Source organism: Aphanomyces astaci, assembly GCF_000520075.1.
Source record: "Aphanomyces astaci strain APO3 unplaced genomic scaffold supercont1.13, whole genome shotgun sequence".
In the NCBI taxonomy this organism is placed as follows: Eukaryota; Oomycota; class Saprolegniomycetes; order Saprolegniales; family Verrucalvaceae; genus Aphanomyces; species Aphanomyces astaci.
In genome coordinates, this window is record NW_009798276.1 from 471,743 (window position 1) to 492,132 (window position 20,390).

The following is a 20,390-nucleotide window of genomic DNA, read 5'->3' on the forward strand; positions in this document are numbered from 1 at the left end:
GGTTGACACGATGTAGAGACGCTGCAGTAACACTAGCTTGAATATGCAACCAACGAACCCTGTACACATTGCACACGACTTGGTTTTATATACTGGCTCCAGAGGAGGTCGTCGTTCCTAGACAATCCCAAACACGGGCTTGAGCTTGATAACGAGGCGCCAGTCGTCCTTGCCGAGGTCGTCTTTGAAGTTTTCTTTGAGCGCGTCGATACTCGCCCGACTCAGGTGCGAGTACAACTTGTGCGTATGGTCAAACTGGCGGCCGTACGTGACATTGCTGTCGCTTTCGATCTTGACGGCGACGTTGCTGCCCTTCTTGGCCGTGTCGACGTTCTTGTTGTCCTTTTCAATCGACGCCACGCGGCCGATGGTCACGAGCACGCCGTTCGAGACGGACACGAGGGGCGTACCGACCTTGAGAATGCCATCTTCGACGTCGACGCCGAGGATGATTGGGTCCTTCTTATTGAAGATACATGTCGGGATGATCTTGAGCACGACCGGGAACACGGCAACGTCGGCAAACTGCTCGCGGCGCAGCTGGCGGATGTTGTCCATGTACGCTGTAAACTGGTCAAACAAGTGGTAGATGATGTCGGCCGTGAAGATGCGCACGCCGAGCTCAGCCGCCATCTCGCCGGCGTCGTGCTGCACCTTGACGTCGAACGCGAGAATGGTCGCAAACTCCTTTTGGTGCTCCAGCTGGACGCTGGCGCGCATCACGTCCTTCTTGTGCACAGGCCCAATGTTGACACACGACACGGGAATCGGCGGGTCACACCCGTTGCGGAGAAACTCGAGCAATGCTTCCAGCGCCCCAAGCGTGGACGCCTGCACCATCACCCCGCGCTTGGTGGCCTTGACGCTGTCCATGATGTTGGACAAGTCCGACATGACAGCGTCCTTGAGCTCGTTCACGTCGTCGTCGGGCCCCACGACGTGCACGGCGGTCCCCGCCACCGCCTTTTCCAGCCCCTGCGCGCAGATCTTAACCCCCATCGCCGCCTGGATCGTCTGGTGGTGGACGTACTCGCCCTTGACACGAATCTCTTTCATCGGGTGCGGCGTCAGAAGCGACCGGATCGTCGTGACCACGGGGCCGTCCAGCGTACACACGACGATGGTCTGGCCTTCGCTCAGCGACCCGTTGACGAGGATCGTGTCGATGGTGGTGCCGAGGCCCTCGATGACCTTGACTTCGAGCACTGTGCACTGCAAAATGTCGACAAATGCAAGGGACTTGGCCATCTTTTCCTGCGTGAGGCGCACGAGCATCCCGAGCAAGTCGGGCACGCCTTCCCCCGAGATGGCCGACGTCGGGATCAGCGAGATTGTGCGGCCGAGGTCGTTGTTGCGGTAGTATAGCTCGGCGTTGAGCTTTTGTTCGGCAAACTGGACCTTGATTTGCGCGGCGCGGTCTTCGAATTCTCGCTGCACGTGCTCGTTCTGGAGCTTGAACGCGTCCTGGAACGGCATGTCGGGGCAGGTCTTCCAGCTGTAGCATCGATCAATCTTGTTGAGCGCTACGACGAACGGCGCCCGCTTGGCGCGCAACAGACGGATGGACTCGAGCGTCTGCGGCTCGAGCCCGTGCATGATGTCCACAACAAGGATGGCAATGTCACACAGCGACGACCCGCGCGACCGCAGGTTGGTGAAACTTTCGTGCCCGGGCGTGTCGATGACCAGCAGCCCCGGCAGCTTAAAGTCGAGTTTCATTGTGGTCTTGCACAGCTCCTCCGTCTTTTGCTTGATCGCTTCCACGGGGAAGAACGTGGCGCCAATCTGCTGCGTGATACCGCCCGCCTCGCCATCCTGGACCTTAGTCTTCCGGATGTTGTCTAGCAGCTTGGTCTTGCCCGTGTCGACGTGCCCCATGATGCAGCAAATGGGCGACCGCAGGTTATCGAGCGACACGGCGGCGCGCGCTTCGTCTTCGCGGACCCGCCGACGCTCGGCAGCTTCGCGCTTCTTGCGGTCCTCTTCTTGCCGGACCTTAGACCGGTTGCGCTCTTCCTCGGCGTTCTTGGCGTTCTCCGCGTCTTGTTCGGCTTGGCGCTTGGCCAGGGCCAGCCCTTGCTCCCGAAGGCGTTCTTGCTCCTTGAGCCGTTCCACTTCGATCAAATCCTCAACGTTTTCGTAGTTGGCTTCTTGGACCTTGAGCCCAATCTTGTCGAGCACGTCGTCGTCGTCCCAGTCCTTGGCATCCCAGTCGTCGTCTTCTTCTTCTTCGACTGCTTCCACTGCCTTGCCTTCGTCCTCGTCGTCGCTGGCGTCCCATGCATCGGGCGCTTCGGCTGCTGTTGCTTCTGCCACTACCTTTTCGGGCTTGGATGTGGTAGCGCTCGCGTCTTCTCCATCCTTGACAGCTTTAGCCTTCTTCTTGTTGTCGTACGTAACTTTGGGTTTTAACGTGCCTTCGGCGGCGACCACCACCAGCCCTTGGGCTTTCATGGCCTCCAACGCCGCCTGTGCCCGCCTCGCTTTCTCCTTTTGCGCTTTGGTCATGTACGTGCCTTCGGCCTTTTGGGCCTCGACCTTGGCTTGTTTGGCTTGGCGTTTGCGTTCGGCCAACTCTTCCTTCTTGCGAATCACGTCCAACCGCGCTTCTTCGGCTTCGCGGAACTTGCGGTCTTCTTCTTCCTGGATTTGCTTCAAGCGATCTTCCTCCGCTTTCAAAACGGCTTGGCGCTCCTGCAGGGCCTTGGCAGCGGCCGACAGAGGCTTCTTTGGGCCTTTGGATTCGGCCACGGGCGCCGCAGGGGCGTCGGGCTTGTCGCCGTCCTTCTTTTTCTTGTCCTTTTTCTTGTTCTTCTTCTTGTCGGCAGCATCGGCAGCTGAAATGCCCATGCTGGCTAACGCGGCCGCCACGGCATCGTCGACCGAGCCTGCAGGTTTGTCTGCTATAACTGGGGCTTCCACTGGTGCTGGGGGTGGCACATCGACGTTGGTAGTGGTGGCAAATTCATTCAAGACATCGTCCCATTCGTCATCACCACCCGCCTTCTTGGCGGGCGCGGCTTTCTTTCCTTTCTTCGGCGGCATCTCCTCTGCGAACCGAGAATGAACGCCACCACAGTCCAAGGTTTTGGAGAACGCTTTTGATTGGCTGGTTCAAGCTAATGGCGGATTCTCATTGGTCCGAATCATCTAACCAATCAAATGACCCCTCGATTCGAAATTAGAGGTAAGCTTACGAATTATACTTGGCTTTTGCATTCAGAGACGAAAAACAAAATACAGCCAATCCACGAATAAAGACCCCACGCTTCAATCTCAACTGCACAATCTCAAATGGCACGAAAGGTCGTGGCCGTCGAGCCATAGTACAGTACTGTACTTCAGTTAATATAAGTAGGAGTACAGCTCATGGTAATGCAAACCTATATCATTTTTCTACTTGACAACACGCTCGTACAAGTATGTACCATATAAACGCTGAAACGGTTTACTAGTAGTAGTCCTTTAGAAACGGTTTCATCGCGTGAAGAAACCGCTGAACTTCGAACGGGTTGTCGCAGTTGCGTCATGGGAGCGCGGTCCAGCGTTCGACCGGCAGCCACGATGGAGCTTCCAACCGTCTCCTCCACTTCCACCAGTCGCGTGCACCGTTCGCTGGGGAATTTGGTGCCCCGTCGGTTTAGTCGCACCGTGGACGCAGAGAGCTTTGGCAGCTTCGTGCTCGAGCAAGGGTCGCTGTCGTGGCAAATCAACCGGCACAAGACCAAAACGTTTGACCCAGACTCGATGCAAGCGTCAATATGGAACACGTGGCTGCTGTTCGTCGTGCTGTACGACGCATGGGTTGTCCCTCTGGTACTGTGCTTCGACGTGATCAATCCAGATATTTGCCACGAAGCATGGCTCACCACAGCCCTGATGGCGTTTGAGTTCTTCTTCATCGCGGACATCTATGTGCAGATGCACACAGGGTACTACATTGCAGGCGACCTCGTGCGATCTCCAGCCAGCACCCGTCGGCGGTACATGTCGTCATACCAATTCCCCATCGACGTACTCGCGTTGATTCCACTGCCGTTCTTCTCCATCGTTCCGTCCACCAACCACGCTGCGTCGTGTGGCTTGGTGCTTCTCAACAAACTGCTGCGCTTGCGACGTATACCAGCGTACACGTTGGATTTTGACAAGGTGCAACGCAATTTGGAGATCAAACGGGAGCTCATTTTTTGCCAACATCCTTAGGTGTTTGCCATGCACTTTAAGTTTTGCAAAGTCGTGAAAGTGGTCGTGGTGTCGTTCTACAGCTGCCACTACTTGGCGTGTCTGTACGTGTCGTTTGGAAAGGCCACGGGTGACCGCGGCGACCTCGCCGAAGACGACGTGTGGAAGATCCGCGATCACTCGGAGGAAGGGCACCATCGGCTGCCCACAGAGTACTTTGCCGCCCTCTTCTGGTAGGTCACGCCCCCCCTTCAACGTGTAAACCCTTTAAAATCTCGGTATTCTAGGTCGCTTGGTCTTGTGTCCAAGTGTTTAGAGGGGGAAATACCGAGGACGTTGCTGCAGTCGATCTTCATGGCGGTCGTAACCATGGGCGGGTTTCTCCTCTTTGTGTACATTTGCGGCACGTTGTTTATGATCTCCAAGTGTGATGCCAACAGCGCCGAACGCTTTGACGCCAAGTTGAATCAGCTGCGGTATGTCTTGTCGTTTCACCATGTCCCACACGACATCCAGGAGCGTGCGATGGAGTTCTTGGAGGTACGACGACGTTCTATTCAACAGGTTCGACACGAATGTGACCTCACGAACAAGTAGAACGGCTTCAAGAGCGGCGACGCCAACGACCGCAACACGATGAAGCTGCTGTGTCCGTCGATTGCCAAAGACGTCAAGTTCACATTGCTCAAGTCCATGGTGGCCAACGTGCCGTTTTTCAAATGCTGCAACGCCGCCTTCACACGCGCGTTGATCGACTTGATGGAAACGCAGTCCCTCCCCACAAATTACCTCGTGTGCAGCAAAGGCGAGCAAGGGGAAGAGATGTACTTTGTCCAGTCAGGGGTGCTGGCCGTCCTCATCAACGAGATCAAAGTACATATCATCCTTAGCAGCACCTTATGACGTCGACTGTGCATAGGTGCGAGAGTTGCGCAAGGGAGGATTCTTTGGCGAGTTGTCGCTGTTTACCAACCAAGTGCGAACGGCCAACGGTACGTCCATCGCGTGGGTGTACATGTCGTGTTGTGACACCGTATATCTGCAGTGGTCACATCCACGTTTTGCATTGTGCACAAGCTGTCGCGGTCGCACGTTCGTCGGGTGTTGCGGGCGTATCCCCAGTTTGAGACGCAAATTCTGGCCTGCGTGAAAGCGCTGTTGCAGGAAATGGACCTTCAGAACGACCGAGTCGCAAGACGACGCGTGAGTTCCATGCGTCCGGAAACGGTCACCAAGCGAGCCCAAGCGTACGAGAACTTTGTCAAGAAGGACCTAAGAGGGGGCGGCGGCGACCAGGGGTCTGCGGCCAGCTCTCGGCGGATGAGCCACCGGTTTGTCGACAACATTCTGGTGTCCCCGACCTCCAACGACATACGACCGGCAAGCCATGTACGAACATGCATCGTATGGTTCAATATCGGGGACACAACTGTATCATATTGTATGGTGGTGGGTAGTTTGTTTTACGAGAACACCCCGTTGCATCCGTCAAGGCGTATTTGCGTCGGTCGACTCGGATTTTGCACTGGAAGCAACTGTTGATGCCATCAGCCATCAATCGCAAGTCTCGCCTGCGCCTGGTTTGGTTGTTCTGTATCATGGTAGCACCAGTGTCCTGACCTGTCGAATTGGCCACTCACAACTCGAGATAGGCCACGACCCTGTACAACGTGTTCATGGTGGCCCTGCTCAACACGTTTCAGCTGCTGGGGTACCCGGTGTCGATCCTCGTCCTCAACACATTGGCAGATGTCGTGTTGTACTTGGATATCTACGGCAAGTTCAATTTGTCGTTTGTCGAAGAAGCCGAGCAAATCATGGACACGGCCAAATGCGCCCGGCACTACCTGCACACGTCCTTCTACTTTGATGTCATGTGTGCACTGCCATTGTGGGTTCTATACCCGCATCTCCACCTCAAGTTTCGCTTTGTGCGGATGCTTCGGTACAATTTTCGGTTTTGTCAGTCAATCGGCCAAGTCAATTCATTATCTATGTAGGTTTTACACGTTCAACGACGAGCTTGAAGAAGTGTCGCTGTTCATCCGCATCAACAGCCGGCGGCGCATTTTCGTGCTGGGCGTGGGGCTGTTCCTGTGCTACCACATCGCAGGGTGCATGGCCCATTCCCTCGTGTACGTGATGGGCTTTGATGCCAGTGGCCACGGGTGGCTGCCCCCCAAGTCCCTCCAACTCGAACCAATTATCAATGCCACGACCGGCGACCTCGTCGGGTACGACTACATGGACGGCGCCCGCTTCGTGGCGGTGGGGGACCCGTTCGTCCACCACATTGTGCTCGAGCAGTACTTTCGGGCGCTGCAGTATGGTGCCGTGTGCTTGACCAACCTGGGGCGTACGCTCGAGCCGGAAAACCTGTGGGAGTTCATCTTGGCGTTTGTGCTCATGTTGTGCGGCATGCTGCTGATTTCGATCATCATCGACGAAGTGCAAAAGCGAGTGACCGCGTCCGCGATTGAACAGATGGAGTTTTTGTCCACACGATCGCGCATCCTTCACTTTTTGCAAAAGCAAAAGGCCCCATTGGACATGCATCGGCGCGTGTCATCGTACTTGGACTTTTGGTGGAGTGCCCACCGTGGCGCCAACATCAACGAATTGTTAGGCGAGTTGCCCAACAGCTTGCAGCGCGAGATTTACAAATTCGTTTGCTCCCCCGTGCTCGATGTGATTCAACGCATGGACAAAATCGGGGGAAACATCGAGCGGGTGACGGGGCTTCTCCTCGACAACTTGGTCATTCACTTGTACGGACAAGGGGAAGTGATCTACCGGCGAGGCGACAGCGCCGACACGCTGTTCATCCTGCTGGTCGGACAATGCGGAGTCGGCCACAACCCCCGCAGCTCGGCCACTCGACCCGTTCGAGCGCTCAAACACGGTATAATTTACGTCACTTAACAAAACGAAACTGGTGTGGTGGTCTGAAAAATAAATTCGATGTTTTAGGTGATTTCTTTGGCGTGTCGAGCCTGGAATTGGACAACGAGAACGTTGTGCACAGCGACCAAGCACTAGCTCGAAGCGCGTGTGTGATTGCAATGGTGAGTCGGTCCACGCTGTTGCTCATAGACCACACGTTCCCGACGTTCTGCTCGTCGCTTTTGCACCGGGAGATCAAGCGATTTGGAGAACATCGCGCCATGTCCAAGTTATTGGACCCCCAGGAACTAGTGTCGATGGGCAAGACGAAGATGCCGGCGGCAATCAACCCCGACTCGAACTTTTCCCTGTTTTGGGAGACGCTTCTGTTTTTTGGGATGGTGTTCCAGAGCATCGGGGTGCCGTTCTACATGGCATTCGGGTTTAGTGAGGAAGGGATTGGACCGTCCGACGGCATCTCCATCCTGCTTGAAACGTGCTTTCTCGCAGACATTGTGCTGAAAACGCGCACGGGGTACGATTATTACGGTAACAAGGTACTGTATATATCATTTTCCACTTTGAACTTCAACACGATATATCATTTATGTTCCACTTTGAACTTCAATTTCGTGCGTTGCAGGTCATGGACGTGGTGCGCATTCGGCAGCGGTACCTGCGGTCGCTCAACTTCTTCATCGACGTGGTGGCGGTGATGCCCCTCAACTTGGTGAATATCTCTCGCGCGACGCGATCCGAGGCGTGGAACATCAACAAGTTGCTTCGGCTGTTCAAACTCTCGTCGCAGATTGAACATCTGGAGCGGCACTACTACACGATCAACATCCAAATCCGTGTGTTCAAGCTCGTGTTTTACATTTACTTGTTGGCGCATTACATTGGCTGTATGTGGTACAACTTTGCCAGCAATGCGTCGACGTTCTTTGGGTTCATTCAAGAAACGCAGTTCGGACACGATCCGTGGCTCCCTGGCAAGAAGCTCGACCTGAACAACACGGATCACTCGACGTTTTGGAAGTACTCGCACGCGCTGTACTGGGGTCTCGGGCTCCTGCTTGGCTTTGAACCCGGGCAGTTCCCCGAAACCGTGCTCGAATACATGTACACGGTACGCTGGCATTCTTCTGTCGACCCTTCAAAACCAACGGTTGTAGATGATCGTTCAAACGATTGGTGTGTTCTTGTTGGCGTACGTTGTGGGCAACTTGCTCGACATTGTCCAAGTGATGGAAGGCAACAACCGCGAGTTTTTTAGCAACCTCAACTACGTGCGCAAACTCATAACGTATTTTGACTTTACACCCGACGTCCAGGCCAAGATCCAGCACTTTTATTTTTACCGGCTCTTTCACAGCATCCACGAAGAGCACGTGTTGGCGCACTGCTTGGCGCCGTCGCTCGTTGCCGACATCCGGCTGTTCCTGCTCACGCCCATGCTCAACAAAGTGCCGTTCTTTCGCGACGAGAACGCCAACTCGACCGTCACGCGGTCGCTCGTTCGGCTTTTGTATCAAATTCTAGTCACCCGCGGTGAAGTCGTGTGCCGGCAAAACGAGATTGGCGTTGAAATGTACTTCATTTTCACGGGCTGCCTCGAAGTGTTTGTGGTGACGACCGCCTCGGCCGTGTCGGACGGGTTCCACGAAGTAGGCTCGCCCCATCGAGGGCTCAAAGTAAACGAGCTCCAGGCGGGGTCGTTCTTTGGGGAGAAGTCGCTCTTTTCTGACCAACCGCGCAACGCGTCGATTCAAGCCAAGACATTTTGCACGTTGTATCGATTGTCGAGAAAGCACTTGGAATCGGTGTTTGTCCAACACCCCGAGTGGAAGGGCAAAGTCATGGACATTGTGAGCGCCATCTACGAAAAACAGCAAGCCAAAATCGATCAAGACAAGCAAGAGAAGGCGCGTGTCGACAGCGAGGGCGTTGGGCGGGCCACCAATAGTCACCAGAGCCCGTACGACGACCACGACCACAGCACGAACAACGGGCGGTTTCACCGCATTTTGGGAGGTCGGCAGTCGGCGTCCAAGGGGGATTCGGATGACCATGCCGCCGCCACTGGCGCTGCCACGTCATCATCATCCTCCGCTTTGCAATCGTGGATGCACCGGACCCTCAACCAGCTAAAACTCGTCGAAGTGCAATCTCCGTTTTACACACGGTACTTGAACTTTCTAAGCGTGTCGCTCTTGTACACGGCGCTCAGCGTGCCGTATTTTGTCACGTTTGGCCGCGATCGAAAGATGTCGACCATCTCGCTGGTCGTATTGGTATGTCGCATATATCATTCTTGACGACATATGTTTACCACCCAAATGTAACGCTTGTAGGTGTTGGACGTGGCCACGGACGTCGTGTTCGCGTACGACATATGGTTCAAGCGCAATGTGGTGGAGACGGTGGCATCTCGGGAGTTTTACGAGCACCGCATCACACGCGACCGAGCCGACGTCGTGCTGGACGTTCTGACACTACTGCCACTGGACTACTTGTTTTCGTCGGTCGTATCGAATTCTGCCGTGCTCCGTGTGAACCGCTTTATAAAGCTCCGTCAACTGACCCACACGATCAGCGAAATCCATCGCTTTAGCATGTCGTATGAAGTGAATCGCCTCAAATTGCTGGCGCTGTACTATTTCATCATTTGCTACTGGACTGCGTGTGCGTATTTTGGGTTGACAATCGTCGTGGGGTTTAGTGCCGAGTGGAACTCGTCGCTCCCGGTTGAGTACTTCAATGTACGTATTGTTGCAATCTACAACAACGATATATATATATATATATATATATATGTACACACTCATATCTGGGATTGTAGTCGCAAAACCATGCCGACGAGTACAATGTTGGGTTTGCCTTTCACCAGTTCCTGCGCTGTTTTTACTACTCGGCGACCATGTACACGGGTGTTGGCCTTGTGTACGAGCCCCATGCGATCTTGGACTTCTTGGTGTTGTACCTTGTGTCTGTGTTTGGTGTGTTTTTGATGGGGTATGTTATCGGCGAAGCGTCGACGCTATGCATTTACCTCATCCAGAACGAAGTCGAGTTCAAGATCAACCAGATGAACATCATGGAGTTCTTGGTGCGCAAACGCATGGACCGATCGGTGCATTCCAGAGTGCACATGTACCTGTCATACTGGTGGTCCACGCAACAAGGGGTGGCATACCAGTCGATCCTCGAACAATTGCCGCCGCGCATTCGCTCCCAAGCATACATTCAAATGGCGCGGTTGAGCTTGGCTCGGTTTTCCATGCGATACATTCGGCCCTTGTGCGACGAGTCTATGGGTTTGGACCCGGTCATGCACAGCATTGTGCATCGCTTGGTCTTTGAAGGTGCGCCCAAACGTCACTTTGCCGTGGAATTTAATGTTTCAATTGCATTAAGATTTGACCAATTCGATTGGAGGGTACCTACCCTTCTCAACTGTTATGTTGAACCGTGATACGTGTAGGCTACCCGGCGGGCGAATCGGTGATCGTCCAAGGCAACATTGGCCAGACCATGTACTTTGTCTCCAAGGGCAATTTGATCACGGCGTCGCCAACCCCTGATTTCTGCTCGACACGATATGTCGACGGTCAGTTTTTTGGCGAGGAAGGTTTCCTCGCCTCGAGCTTTTGCCGGCACTCTGTCGTGACACTCCGCGCGTGTGACCTGCTCGCGCTTTCCTCCATTGACTTCCTTGTGGCGCTCAGTGAGCACCCGCGATTTGCAGAGTGCGTGGGAATCGCGTGGGACACGATTGCCAACCATAACATTTCGCTGAAGGATTTGCATGGCGCGAGCGACGTGGGGAACTTTGTATACAACATGATGGAGCGAAAGAAATCGGGGTTGCGCTTTGTCAGGATTCCGTCCATCGATCGCGCCGAAGTCATGTTTCGGCACTTTTTGCGGCTCTTTGTCCGCCAAATGCCCGACAACATGGTGTACGACGACGGTGCAAACATGCAGCAGCATGACACGCAAGCGCTGTGTCAGCATTGCGAGGACGTCCAGGCGACCGTGTATTGCAACCTGTGTCCACAGGCATTGTGCGACGAATGCTCGCGCCATATCCACGAAAATACCCACTTTGCTCAGCATGTGGACACCATCACAAAACTGCACACTGCAACGTTGCTGCCACCCGAATCTCAGCGGAAATCGAGTGGCTATCGAATCATGCGCATCGTGCAGTCGCTGCAAGTGCTCAAGAACGACCACGTCGTGATGCCATCCCACCTCGCAGTCGACGGCGAAAACAGCGACGTGTCCAAGCGATCCAAACGGAGCATTCAAATCACCAGGTCCATGTTGGTGGAGGCAGACACTCGGAAAGGCACCCTCAAGGACCTGCAACGCGCCAACTCGCGCAGAGGGTCTCGGAAACACTCGATGCCTCGATCCCCGCCCCCCATCGCCCCCGGCCACATGATCGATAACAAAGTCGTCGAGGAGTTCAAACGCGACTTGTTGAACAGGCCATCGCTGGTCCTGAACCCTGCACCATCCGAACCAACGAATGCTGTGACAGGTCCTGTAGCGGGATTGATTGTCGCCCCCCTTCCCCAGCCGCCCGTGGAAATCGTCATGGACGGAGCCACCGACTCGCTTCGCTTGAATTCGCTGCAAGTGAACACCGAAGGGACGACACCAATAAACTAGCTACGAATGAACAAAAACACCGCAAATAGTGTGATTGCGTGAAGCATCTTCATGATTTACTGCATCTGCATTGCCTCGTATACTGTAGTGATGCAGTGGTGTCTAACATGCGACCATGGGATTCGTGACGTGTCGCAACACAAGAACTTTACGACATCTGCAATGTCAAAGCTCTGTGTTGACTTATGTTCGTAGTAGTAACGCTAGTACAATAATAGTCCACAAGCAAACAACGAAATGGGCCCCTAAGAACTTACTACCCACCTGCACCCGTTTGCGGTTTCGTATATTTAACGGCCGCGAGACCAAGAAGCGTCCGACATGACCGGCAACGTGGTCGACCATGATGGCGTGTCCAAGCCTTCAAACAAAGTCGCGCCTTTGGCTCAAGGCGAACACCCCAGTGCAGGAGATAGCTTTACGCTCCGCCGCGGCAAGCTGTCGTGGGAAGTCACATACACCAAAACGGGTACCATAGATCCCGATGCGTTTGCGATGCTGGTGTGGGAGGTGGGGCTGCTGCTGAGCGTCCTGGTTCAGGCGTGGACGATTCCATTCCTCGTATGCTTTGAAGACGTGCATCCAGAACTCCAGCATGGGTCGTGGCTCATGGGTATCACCTGTGCCTTTGACATTCCGTTTGCTGTCGACATGGTTGTGCAATCACGGACGGGCTACTACGATATGGGCAACTTGATTCGAAATGCAAAGAGCTCCCGGAGGCGATATCTGCGCTCGTGGACTTTTGTTGTCGATGCAATCGCCATTGTGCCTCTCTCGTTGATTTTCTGGAGCAGTCGCGGCGTATTCCTCGTCAACAAACTCATACGACTCCGCAAACTGCCCGTGTATACCCTTGCATTCGACAAGGTATATCGAACTTTGCAGATGTTGAGCCATAATGAACTTGCAGGTCTTGGCTCGATACTTTACGTTTTGCAAAGTCGTCAAAGCTGTGGTTGTCATTTACTACTTTTGCCACGTTATGGCGTCTATCTATGGAGCGTTTGGAACGACTCCCGATGAAGACGACTGGAGATTGCACTTGACGGCGGATTCCGGACACAACGATTTGCCGACCACATACTTCTCAGCGCTTTTCTGGTATGTCTTGACGTCAACATTAACAACTAACGGCGAACTGGCAGGTCTTTGGGGCTCGTCTCCAAGAGCTTTGAGGGTGAAATTCCGCGCACATTGGCCCAAAATGTGTTTACGTTGGTGGTCATGTTGGGTGGCTTCCTCCTCTTTGTGTACATCTGCGGCACGTTGTTTATGATTTCCAAGTGCGATTCCAACAGCACCGAGCGGTTCAATGCCAAGATAAGCCAGCTGCGGCACACTTTATCCTTTCACCAAGTGCCCAAGTCGATTCAAGAACGCGCAGTCGAATACTTGGAGGTGTGTGTGTTTAACGGCTTGTCGAATATATGTGTGTATTCACGGCCATTAGAATGGCTTCAAGAGTGGCGAAGCCAACGATCGACATACCATGAAGTTGCTGTGTCCATCGATCTCCAAGGACATCAAGTTTTCCCTGCTCAAAACCATGACATCCAACGTACCTTTTTTCAAGTGTTGCAGTGCAGTGGTGATCCGAGCCCTCATCGACTTGATGGAGACGCAATCGCTACCAACCAACTTTATCGTGAGCAAGGTGGGCGATCAAGAAGATGGTATGTATATTGTGCAGTCCGGGGTGCTCGTGGTTCTTCTCAATGATGCCAAGGTGCGCGAAATCCTCATCGACTTGTTTAAATATCATCCTCGTTGATTTCTCTGTACTAGGTGCGCGAAATTCGAAAGGGGGGGTTCATTGGAGAGCTATCGCTGTTTTCGAATCAAGTGCGGTCGACCACAGGTACTAACTAATTCGTGGCGGTCGTGGTGGTGTCCAGGTGTTTCGAATCATCCATGTCAATAGTGGCCACGGCAACGTTTTGCATCTTGCACAAACTCTCCCGCAGTCATATTCACCGAGTCTTGCGTGCGTATCCGCAAATCGAGTCGGAAATCATGAACTGTGTGAAGACACTCTTGGCTGAACGCGATGCCGACGCCAACAGTGCCGAAACCAAGCAAAACAAAAAGGTCAGACGGGGAGTCAAAGCCATCGTGAGCTGGAGTACGCTAAGGCAGCACTTGGGCAGCGCCAAGAATCACATGGTCACTCAAACCAGTGTCGCAGAGTCCACCACCAAGTCGTCTCTCGTGATTGCCAAGCCCGCGCCTACACATCAAACCGGCAGCCGACAGTCCAGCACGCATTTCATTGAGTTCAAAAAGTCGATGCATGTGTCCCCAGAAGAGGTGCGTCCGGCGAGATCATATGCATTGCCTCATGGGTTTTATTGTAGGGTAATTTGCACGAAAAGCGTGAGTGGTTGTGGTGGTGGCACCAGCAACTACGGTCGCGGAAATGGAACCGTCGGGGGCTGCTGTTATTCACTGCCATCCATCGAAAGTCCAAATGTCGCTTTGTATGGCTATGTAGCCTCATGGTACAATTGCTATCGAGTGTCACGATCGTTTATATGGGACGTGTAGGTCACAACCATGTACAACACAGTCACCGTGCCAATGGTCAATGCATTTCAGCTCGTGGGATATCCCAGACACATCCTCGCCCTAAACACCGTGGCGGACGCTGTGTTATGGGTGGACATGTATTTGAACTTCAATTTGTCGTACATTGTCGAAGCCGAACACATCCTTGACACTACCATGTGCGCGCAACGGTACTGGCGGTCAACGTTTCGATTCGACGTGCTGTGTGCGTTTCCATGGTGGATCTTCTGCCCTTCGCACCACACGCTCGTCCGTTTCACGCGCCTCTTACGGTATGACCCCGCCTTTTGCTTCGTCCTTGTGTGATTGCTTTTGTATCAGGTGCTTTTGGTTGCATTCCAACCTGCACGAACTCGAGCACTTCGTGTCTATTGACAGTCGAAAGCGCATTGTCCTGCTCGGCATTGGGCTCTTCATGTGCTACCACATTGCAGGTTGCATGGCGCATTCGCTGACGTTTGTGTTGGGCTATGGTACGCACGCCCACGGGTGGCTCCCTCCAAACTCCCTCTATCTCCAGCCAGTGTGGAATGTTACAACGGGTGCGCTAGCAGGATACAACTACTTGGACAGAACTGTGTTGGTCGCCGTGGACGACCCCCTTGTCAACCATATCCTCCTCAAACAGTACCTTCGGGCGTTGCAGTATGGCGCCGTGTGCCTGACCAGTCTGGGGCTGACGCTCGAACCCGAGACGCTGTGGGAATTCGTGCTCGCGATCGTGCTCATGCTGAGCGGCATGCTGGTCATTTCGATCGTGATCGACGAAGTGCAAAAGCGTGTGACAGCGTCGGACATTGATCACATGGAGTTTTTGTCGCTGCGGTCGCGCATCATGCACTTCTTGCACAAACAAAACGTCCCCGGAGACATCCATCGGCGCGTGGCATCGTCCATGGACTTTTGGTGGAGTGTCCACCGCGGCGCCAACATCAACGACTTGTTGAAGGAAGTGCCCAACAGCATTCGCCGCGAAATCATCGGGTCCATCTGTGCCCCGGCGTTGAACGTGATCGAGCAAGTCATTGGCATCAATCCCCCCCTCTTGGACCGCGCGTGCGGCATCTTCCTGGACAACGTCGTCATTCAACTGTTCGGCCAAGGGGAGGTTATGTACCATCGAGGTGACAGCGCCGACGCCATGTACATTCTGCTCGTGGGGGATATCGTGTTGGTGGCCAATACTCGATCGTCGAAAGCGATGCCTCTACGTTATGTCAAGCCAGGTCCGTGCCTTTCTGTTTTCCATTCGTAGGTGCTCATATTTGTTCTGTAGGCGAAATATTTGGCTGTTCGAGTTTGTACATGGGCAACGTGGGGGGTAGCACTGTGCACGTTGAAAATGCTATTGCACGCACCGCATGTGTGGTTGCGCTGGTGGATAGACCCACGATTCAGGTGTTGAACGCAAAGTACCCGTCGTTCTGCACCACGTTCTTGCGAAAGGAGCAGAAATTGCTCGCCGAGCACCGAGCCATGACACGGTTGCTTGCACAAACCGAGTTGGCCGCGCTGTCCGGACAGAAGAGAAATGGCACGATCGATCCTGATTCTACGTTTTCCATCGTGTGGGAGACTGTCCTCTTCGTGGGCATGGTGTTCCAAGTCGTGCGGGTGCCATACTTGATGGCGTTTGGGTTCCAAACCCCTGGCCTCGACATCCGCGACGTCGTGTCGATGGTGGTGGAGACGCTATTCGTTGTGGACGTTGCCCTGAAAATGCGCACGGGGTACTACTCGTTTGGGAACAAGGTACTTATATTATTCATTCTGTCCTCGGTTCTAAGGATATATGGTTAGATTACCAACCGATCCGCGATTCGACGCCGATACATGTCGTCAATGACGTTTGTCCTTGATGTGCTAGCAGTCCTCCCCGTCGATGTTGCCAATGCATTTGTTCCCCGGCGACTCGAGTGGTTCAACACAAACAAGTTGTTGCGGTTGTTCCAACTACCGGCGCGGTTTGACATGCTTGAACGGCACTATTTCAAAGTGAGCATTCCCATTCGAGTGTTCAAACTCGTGTTCTACATCTTCCTGCTGGCGCATTTCATTGGATGTACGTGGTACAACTTTGCCAGCGATTTAGCCTCCGTCATGGGCTACGGCGGCAACTCACAGTTTGGAACGTATCCGTGGCTCCCGGACAAGGACATGGACATTGCCGACCATCACGAGTCCGAGATATACAAGTACGCCCGTGTTTTGTTTTGGGGATTGGGCCTCTTGCTTGGGTTTTACAAGGGCGAGTACCCTCAACTCGTGGCGGAATATGTGTTTACGGTACGTCCATAAACGCCCCGCGACTTCACTTTGACGTTTGTTGTAGATTGTCGTCCAAACGATCGGCGTGTTCTTGTTGGCATATGTCGTGGGCAACCTCCTCGATATAGTTCAAGTCACGGAAGGCAACAACCGCATCTTTTACAGCAACCTGAACTTTGTGCGCAAACTCACGACATACTTTGCCTTTTCCGACGACGTCAAGACCAAAATCCAGCACTTTTACTTTTACCGCTTGTTTCACAGCATCCACGAAGAGCACATTTTGACGAAGTGTCTGCCGCAGTCGCTCGTTGCCGACATCCGGCTCTTCCTGCTCACGCCCATGCTCAACAAGGTGCCGTTTTTCCAGCACGAGGCCGCCAGCTCCAACATCACGCGGTCGCTGGTGCGCCAGCTCACCCAAGTGCTCGTAACTCGTCACGAAGTCGTCTGTCGGCAGCACGAAATCGGTGTCGAAATGTACTTTGTGTTTACGGGGTGCTTGGAAGTGTACGTTGCGTCCGACCAACACTCGACTACCACCGCTGCCAGCATCGACGGCATGTCCGTCAGCAGCCGCGGCACCAAAGTGACAGAAATCGCCGCTGGGTCGTTTTTCGGGGAGAAGTCGCTCTTTTCCGACCAGCCGCGGAACGCGTCGATCGAAGCCAAGACGTTTTGCACGTTGTACCGGCTGTCGCGCACGCATTTGGAGTCTGTGTTTGCCCAGCACCCCGAGTGGAAGTCGAAAGTGCTGCAAATCGTGGCAAGAATGTACGAAGCACAGGAAAAGGTGTATCGCGGACGCTTGGCCAGCGAAGCCACGACCCGCAAGATGCATGATAACCCACCCCCCCTGCACCGTAGCCCCCATTCGAAACCACCTAGCGGCTGCTCCATTCACAATTTGTCGTCAGCATTCGAAGATGACCACGTGAGGACGGTCCGGGTCGTGCCGTGGGCCCAACGCTGGAGACGCCACGTCATGTCGATTGAAATGCAATCGCCTCCATATCGCTGGTTTTTGATGGTACTGTGTCTGGCGTTGCTGTACATAGCGTTGAGTGTGCCGTACTTGATTACATTTGGGCACGGGCACGACAGCAGGTCCATTACCATTGCCATAACGGTATGTACATCCTCCTGCCTGTCCTTGGTCGTCAGAGGATGATGAAACGATCAATATATTGCACCTAGGTGTTGGACGTCGTCACGGACATGGTGTTTGGGTGCGACATTTGGTTCAAGTTTCACGTCGTAGAAACAACGTCGTCGCGAGAGTTTTACGAGCACCGATACCACTACGACAGCAAGGGGATGACCCTGGACATCGTCGCCATCCTGCCGCTGGATTATGCGTTTGCTGCCTTTACCACCCACGCCTATGTGTGGCGGCTGAACCGCTTCCTCAAGCTCCGCCAACTCACGTATGTGATTGGCGAGCTCCAACGCTTTAGCATGTCGTACGAGATGAACCGGCTGAAAACTCTCGCCTTGTACTACTACGTTATTGGGTACTGGACGGCGTGCGCGTACTTTGGACTGACGACCGTCGTGGGGTTCAGCTCGTCGTGGAATTCGTCACTTCCCATTCAGTACTTCAACGTACGTGTTTATCCTGTTCAACCACCTACACCTAGATGTGGCACTGATATATACATACAGTCGACGGGCCATGCGGACGTGCTGTTTTCGATACATCAATACGCTCGCTGCTTTTTTTACGCGGCGAATTTTTATACGGGGTCCGGTCGCGTGTACGAACCCGTGGCAAGTTTGCAGTTTGCATTCCACTGTGTCCTGTCTGTGTTTGGGGTGTTTGTGATGGGATACGTGATTGGCGAAGGCTCCACCCTATGCATCTACCTCATCCAGAACGAAGTCGACTTCAAAATCAACCAGATGCACGTCATGGACTTCCTCTCGCGCAAGCGCGTGGATGTCGTGTTGCATTCGCGTATCCACAAGTATATGTCGTATTGGTGGACGTTTCAAAACGGCGTCCCATACCAGACGATTCTGGACCAGCTGCCGCGTCGCATTCGGGGCCAAGCCAACATTGACCTTGCGCGCAAGAGCTTGTCCCGGTTTGCGTTGCGATACATCCGTCCTCTGGTGCACCATAATACCCTAATGGGCGGTGTCGACCCTATCATGCATAGCATCGCCCATCGGTTGGTGTATGAAGGTACCTTGCATCTTCAAACCACTCCTCGCTACTTATCTTCTTCACCGTCGAGGTCGATGGGGCTTGAAATGGTTGCATGGTAGGTTACCCCACGGGGGAGTCAGTGATCGTCCAGGGCAACATTGGCCACACCATGTACTTTGTGTCGACAGGAGCTCTCATGACAGTGTCCACAAACCCGACCTTCGTCTCGGTGCGGTACGACGATAGTCAGTACTTTGGCGACGACGGGCTGCTTGACAGCACCACGCGCCACTATTCGGTCGTGACGCTGCGGGCGTGCGACTTGCTTGCGTTGTCCGCCGTCGACTTTCTCGCGGCATTGCACGAGCACCCCCGCCTGTTGGAATGCTGCACGGTGGCGACTGGCGTTGCCCTTCGGCTGTCAAAACAGAATGAGACGAAGCACAACGATCCACAGGGACGCCAAATCCCCAAGCCCCACGTTGGCCGGCTGGTGTGCGACGAACTTGTTCGGAAAGCTGCGGACCTCAAGTACTTGAAGGTGATGGAGTTTGAAGTCGCGAACGCGATGTTTGGAAACTTTGTTGGTTTGTTCATGTACAGTGAAGATGGAGCCATCGCAATGGACAACAAGAACGTCCATCCAAGTGGCCCTTTATCGGCTCCAATGTGTCAGTATTGCGAAGACCGAACCGCCGACCGATACTGTCCTCTGTGCCACCAAGTCCTTTGTGCACACTGCACGTGCTCCATCCACGACAACTCGTACTATTCGTACCATACCAAGAGAATCTCAATGCTCCACGCGCCACCTACGAGCGACCTCCCACCTACACCCCAATTTCCAACAAGTCCCAAAATGACACCCCATGGTCAGTTGAAACTCGTGACCAGCCACCCCCCCTCCTCGAGTGTGTACGATTTTTTGTACAAGCTTCTGCAACAACGGCAAGGACGCGTAGAACCAGCGACATCCCACGTGATTCACGTCTCCAACGAAATGATCTCGGGGTCGTTGGACGTGAGCCCGTCGTCCAAATCTCGCGATGTGCCCCGACGACATGTCAAGCACATCCGCCACCACCACCACTCGGCGCTTTCCAAAAGCTTCAACTTGCACGAAATAGGACGTCTAAATCGCAAAAAGGGGCCCCGGTGTCGTGTACTCCAAAGCCAAGGGAGTTCTGCTCGAGAGAGCAAGCCCCTCGACATGTCGGCGGCGGCTCGACGAAGGGCAAGCATCGATGCAATTCAGCACTTGAACAGTTTACTTGCGTCTACCACAGCACCACTGCCCATCCAGGCTGCACCGGGGGTTCAACCAGGCGCAATTGAACAGGTGGGAGCTATTCCACGATGTCTCGCACAACGCTCAAACCAAGTGGTATGCAGTGATGATCCCTCGAACACGCATGGTACCAATGACAAGCAACCGATTTTTCCACGAAGTCCACAAAATGGACCAGTCAAAGGACCTGCGGTACAGCTCCTGGGCAACGCAGGTCCAGCGCACGACCACAAGAATGTTCACCTGGCGCCTCTGGCTAAAAACGTCAGCGTGGATGCAGAAATGCAAGAGCCGTCGATAGAGTAGGTCGGTCCATACGAATCTAATTTCCAACCGATAATAACACCCAAAGTTGAGCTATGTATGCGG

The 20,390-nt window shown here is 53.8% G+C and overlaps 3 protein-coding genes across 3 annotated transcripts; 2 read left to right on the top strand and 1 right to left on the bottom strand.

Annotated features, from left to right (window-relative positions):
• Positions 1 to 35: 35 nt before the first annotated feature.
• Positions 36 to 3,069, bottom strand: H257_06617 (translation initiation factor aIF-2). Its single transcript, XM_009831902.1, has one exon. The coding sequence runs from the start codon at positions 3,043 to 3,045 to the stop codon at positions 118 to 120; it is 2,928 nt and encodes a 975-aa protein (XP_009830204.1). The 5' UTR covers positions 3,046 to 3,069; the 3' UTR covers positions 36 to 117.
• A 425-nt stretch (positions 3,070 to 3,494) lies between these two features.
• On the top strand, positions 3,495 to 11,788 carry H257_06618 (hypothetical protein). The gene is made up of 15 exons (XM_009831903.1): positions 3,495 to 4,149; positions 4,204 to 4,415; positions 4,470 to 4,722; positions 4,780 to 5,055; positions 5,102 to 5,174; positions 5,228 to 5,571; positions 5,640 to 5,783; positions 5,835 to 6,127; positions 6,183 to 7,084; positions 7,153 to 7,622; positions 7,709 to 8,194; positions 8,241 to 9,359; positions 9,420 to 9,827; positions 9,908 to 10,430; positions 10,550 to 11,788. Exons 1-15 carry the CDS (start codon positions 3,529 to 3,531, stop codon positions 11,743 to 11,745), a joined length of 7,320 nt encoding a protein of 2,439 aa, XP_009830205.1. The 5' UTR covers positions 3,495 to 3,528; the 3' UTR covers positions 11,746 to 11,788.
• Positions 11,789 to 12,066: 278 nt separating this feature from the next.
• H257_06619 (hypothetical protein) lies at positions 12,067 to 20,327 on the top strand (the record flags this gene model as incomplete). Its single annotated transcript, XM_009831904.1, has 15 exons — positions 12,067 to 12,615; positions 12,659 to 12,849; positions 12,894 to 13,146; positions 13,199 to 13,474; positions 13,534 to 13,606; positions 13,670 to 14,121; positions 14,148 to 14,246; positions 14,293 to 14,585; positions 14,635 to 15,524; positions 15,590 to 16,065; positions 16,114 to 16,599; positions 16,646 to 17,710; positions 17,779 to 18,192; positions 18,247 to 18,769; positions 18,853 to 20,327. The coding sequence occupies 15 exons, from the start codon at positions 12,067 to 12,069 to the stop codon at positions 20,325 to 20,327; spliced, it is 7,515 nt and encodes a 2,504-aa protein (XP_009830206.1).
• Between the last annotated feature and the right edge of the window lie 63 nt (positions 20,328 to 20,390).